A 4,835-nucleotide genomic window follows, 5' to 3' on the forward strand; every position below is an offset into this window, starting at 1 on the left:
TCATCTGCAAGGGTTTTTGCCCGGTCTTTCCATTTTAAATGGTAAATGGTAAATGGACCTGTACTTGTATAGCGCCTTTCTATTCTTCCAACCACTCAGAACACTTTACAGTACGTGCTCCATTCAGCCATTCACACACAGAGGCTCATCACAAACAGAAATGAACTCAACAACCCTAATATATATGCTGTTACATAATAATAGTAGGCTATATAATAACATATCATTCTGACAGGAAGCATTCTGCATAATGAGTACTTTAATTTGTGATACTTGATACATCTGATAATACTTCTGTATTTATATTTAAATAAACCTTTAAATACAGGACTGGTAATGAAGAGTTTCACTGAATATTTCTCCCATCACTTCTTCAGACTGCAGGTCTCAGCACCTACACAGCTGCTGTGTCCACTTTATCTAAATAATCCTGCACTATAAATACTGTGGAGCAACAACACTGACATGAAATAAGTGCCTTTTATTCCAAACCCTCTTGATTAAGTCTCACTTACATAAAGCCTGGAAAATACAAACTACTGCCAAATGCTTCACTTGTAACAGTGCAAAGGTAGTACAATCAATCAGCTATAAACAAGTCCCTGACAATGTGTAAGCACAATACATGGACTGGACTTTTCCTGCACTGTACAGTAGGAAGGCCATCACATCACAGGACATCCACTTACAAGCACACACAGTAATACAGTGGTTCCCAACCTGGGGGAAGCTTCACGGGAGGGTTGCAAAGCCTTCTTGATTTTAAAGGGTGCTAGAAAACTTAAAAAGGGGTCCCAGGGTGCGAACTATAAAATTGCTTTGTGATATTTTAGGGGGTCTCCAAAACATTGACATATGCATATATATGCCACCCCCTTTTCCAAAAAAGTGAAAAAGGTTGGGAACCACTGCAGTAATATACAGAAAGTGCAAAATATTAACAGCACAATACTGAATACTTAATAAATCAGTGCAGTACATGAGATGAGATCATGAGCTTCAGCTGCAGATAATAAGTATCTGGTAATGACGCCCTGACACCTTGCTGACCTGATGACTGATGCGCTGCCACAAGAGATGCCGCAGGTTATCAGTCATTACTCTAATTTGTTCCCGGAAAAGCGGAAGTTCTGGCGGTGCTTGATATGCAGGGACTCGAGTGCACGGAAGTGTCTCTCGGGTGAACCGACTGTTAGGAGTTAACCGCAGTCTCCGACGATGAATCCGCGTCTCTCTCCTTCGGTCTGCGGTAAATGACTGCGCCTGTGAGGCCGGCCAGAGACAGCCGGGCCCGCTTACTGAGGCCATGAAGCTTCATGAGGAAATCATCGTTGCCCACTATGTAAATGAGCGGGTTTATAGCGCTGTTCAGACAAGCCAGGCATCTGCCCACCTGATGCGCAATGTAGATGTCGCGGAAGCTGGCGTGGCAAATAGCTTTTTGTTTCAAAATCCTGGTACTCAGGTTCAGATTCCGAAACACGTGGTAGGGGATGAAACAGATGGAGAATAGTATCACCAGAATCACGACCAGTTTCAGACAGCGCTGCTTCAGCACAGGGTTGACGTTAGCTTTTCTGGCCAGAACCACAACAACGTGTCCATAACACACCAGAATGATCACCAGTGGGATGGCAAACCCTGTGACGGTCCAGGCGATGCTGTAAGGCAAGTAGGCGCTGATCCGGTCGTTAGAGGTGGTGTCGTAACACGAGTTGGGTGATGTTGAGGCATTCTTGTCAAAGAACATATCAGGGAGGATCTGGATGATGACGAGAATCCAGACCAGGACGCTTATGGCCAGCGAGTGGCGGCTGGTGATTTTCCCCATCACCTTCATGGGGTGCACGATGCCCAGGTACCTGTAGATGCTGATGCAGGTGAGGAAGCCGATGCTGCCGTAGAGGTTGAGGTTGAAGCAGAAGCGGGTCACCTTGCAGAAAGGCTGGCCGAACTGCCAGTGGCTGTTGCGCGCGTAATAGACCACGAGGAACGGCAGGGTGAACAGGTACAACAAATCCGCCACTCCCAGGTTGAACATGAAGATGTTGATGTTTCCGATGTTGTTCCAGCTGCTGCACACGCTTTTCAGCCCCCAGATGTTGGACAGAGTCCCGACAACGAACACAGTGACGAACACGGGCGGCAGGAAGGCGTGCGTAAAGTTCAGGTTGATGGTCTCGCAGGCACCGTGCGTGATGTTTCCAGACATATTTGGGGTTTCCGCTGATTTAATTAAGATTAAATTAGTTTTTCATTCAATTGGAACTTTTCCACAAAAGTGAAAGAGCAGCAGCAGCCAGCGGCTCGGCGCTCAGACCAAACATCTCCTCTGGCAGATAACGTGTGAGTGGTTCCAAACAATGCCGAAGAGAATATGAAAGCAAAGAAAGAAGGTCCGCCCACTTCCCACTGTACAGATGTCATACACACGAAGAGTCATGCAGACATTCTTGGAAATATAAAACAACAATAATCAGTCAACAACACAGACATTTACAAAGAATGAGGATGAATGAGGATTTATTACTGTGAAATAATTTACATCTTGCGTGACCTGGCTGTACAGACGGCTTAAAGTACAACTATTACACTGTAACATGGAATTACTAACTAGGTCAAAAGTGACTTGCTTAGTATTGGGCCCTGCATGTTGACATCACTCACACACACCTTCCCTCTTGTCAAACACTGATTACATAATAACTTGTTAGACCGAGGTAACAATAATAAAATGCCATTCTGCTGGGAAAGGGCATTAAAAGTTTTATTAAACATTAATTTAGAAATAAATACATTGTAAATGCAAATGAATACAGCAGTATTTGAAAAGTGCACCTACATATGTCAGTTTGTATCATTTAAATTAAGTGTTTCCAGTTTAATTTACCTCTACCATCGCTCTTCTTACATCAGTGTGGAGCATCTGCAAATTGCATGCACTCTATCACTACATCAATCTCTCTAGATGTAGCATCATCCCTTTAAAGCTGCAGGAGGTAACTTTTAGAGGAGGAGCCAGAGGAACCTGATTGTTTCACAGATTATCTGTCTCATGTTCTACTGTCAGGATATAAGTTTCAGTGAATATGACAAAAAGTAATTTCTATAAAAGTTAAGTACTGCAGCTTTAATGTGCAGACTTAGGGTTGCCATCATGAAATGAAATCTTACAATCTGTACATTTTCCCTGTGTAATTATGTGTTATTTACAAATCTGGAACACAGGAGGAACACACCACTGACATATTATCACCTTAGAAGGTGGCTAACAAGCAAACAATTAACCCTTCCTGCCCCTTTTTGCTCTGTGCTCCAATAACAGTTGAGCAAGCAGGCTGATGTTGAAACAAAATATTACACAAAATGCAAAACTTACTTTAAATTACATTTCAGTGATCTCATAGTTCAAGTGTTTTGATTTGAAATTTTGTCGTATTGTATATGTTAGTATGTTTTTTTTTGTTTTTTTTGTTGATTTAGTACATTTAAAAAGAATTGTTCAGATATTCCTCCGCATACCCCTAGAGGCAGTTTGTGTACCACAAGTGATACACATACCATTGTTTGAGAACCAGTCATTTAGATCCAATCTGAGTTTGTCAAAGAGTGGACAGGATTTAAATGGTAACACCTTGTGATATGTGAAGTTGTAGGATCATAGCTATTAAATAATATGGGGTAAAATGTGAATGAGGAAACCTTTTTGGTTTTAAACCTGGATACAGATTACAATTTACATTTTAATACAAACTTTCAAATGCAAGTGCTCATTTACAAATCTGTGAATTTGTACATCTGGATGCATTTCTCTCACAGCTATTGTATAATGTCTAGTTTCACATCCTGATTTAAATATTTCCATAATTTTGAAACACTACTTTAACTTCCTTGAAAACCACATTGTCGCGTGTGTATTTTGGGTCATTTTTAGCCTCTAGTTTCACAGACATGAACTGCCCATCTTCCTTGTAGCTGGATGCACATGCACCTCACAACCACAGGACACTCCGGGCAGCTGTGGCTGGGGACTGACGGCAGGTGGAGATGCTGCAGGAGCAGGACTCGATCATCATCACCTGATGCTGGGTGAGCCTGCCTTGGGGGCAGCGGAAAACCAACCGCACTGTCCTGGTGTGGGATGGGCTGCAGCAGCGTCCCTCCGGACAGGTCAAGGAACAAAACCTGGGACGGACGGCTCTGGTGCTCCAGCAGCCCTGGTGTTCAAACTGAATGGACAGAGGTGAACTGTAGCTGCTCTCGCACACCCCTGAACTCTGAAAAACACAGACAGGCAAAATGTACTATTTATTGTGCAGTTACTCTGTTGCATGTCCAGTGATTTAGTCATTTGTAGATTGGTATGTGTTTTAACATCTAAATTGGGCCAATTCTTAGTCGACTTCTGACTTGATTTATGAGCTCAGGAAACAGTTTCCTAATGAGTTTATGTTCTCAGTCTCTAGTTTCAGTCTTCGACCATACAGCATGATGTTCATTTAGTAAATGATGGTCCTATTTAGAGTAAAATAGACCATAAAGCAGGGTATGATTTAGGGTAGGGCTACCTTGTGATGACACGTCATGTCTCAGTGAGTGCTGTGCCGAGCTTCACGCACCAAAGCTCAGAGTCAAACGTCAAACTAAGGCAGTGCTGATCAGATATGATCAATTCTGTGTACTGTGTTGACTATTTATTATCTAATCACAGAGAATAAAAACAGCTAAACTAGACCTGCTGAAAGGTAACTAGCCTAGAAAAGCAGAATAATTGTCCCTTTGGCTTTTGATTGATGCTTTTTTGTTGTTATCAGTATAAAAACATAGATTCTGCC

At 42.4% G+C, this 4,835-nt stretch overlaps 2 protein-coding genes across 2 annotated transcripts in view; both read right to left on the reverse strand.

Annotated features, from left to right (window-relative positions):
• Positions 1–241: 241 nt before the first annotated feature.
• LOC118328867 (P2Y purinoceptor 1-like) lies at positions 242–2,348 on the reverse strand. Its single transcript, XM_035662791.1, has one exon. The coding sequence runs from the start codon at positions 2,210–2,212 to the stop codon at positions 1,193–1,195; it is 1,020 nt and encodes a 339-aa protein (XP_035518684.1). The 5' UTR covers positions 2,213–2,348; the 3' UTR covers positions 242–1,192.
• A 210-nt stretch (positions 2,349–2,558) lies between these two features.
• The window catches only part of LOC118328046 (CCN family member 5-like), an 11,541-nt gene continuing 9,264 nt past the window's right edge, over positions 2,559–4,835 (reverse strand). Inside the window, exon 5 of the mRNA XM_035661647.1 lies at positions 2,559–4,277. Within this exon, the coding sequence (XP_035517540.1) occupies positions 3,993–4,277 (285 nt within the window). The 3' untranslated portion in view covers positions 2,559–3,992. The remainder of the gene's footprint in view (positions 4,278–4,835) is intronic.

This window comes from Morone saxatilis, unplaced genomic scaffold, assembly GCF_004916995.1.
Source record: "Morone saxatilis isolate NCDOM2014 unplaced genomic scaffold, NCSU_SB_2.0 Contig18, whole genome shotgun sequence".
NCBI lineage: Eukaryota > Metazoa > Chordata > Actinopteri > Moronidae > Morone > Morone saxatilis.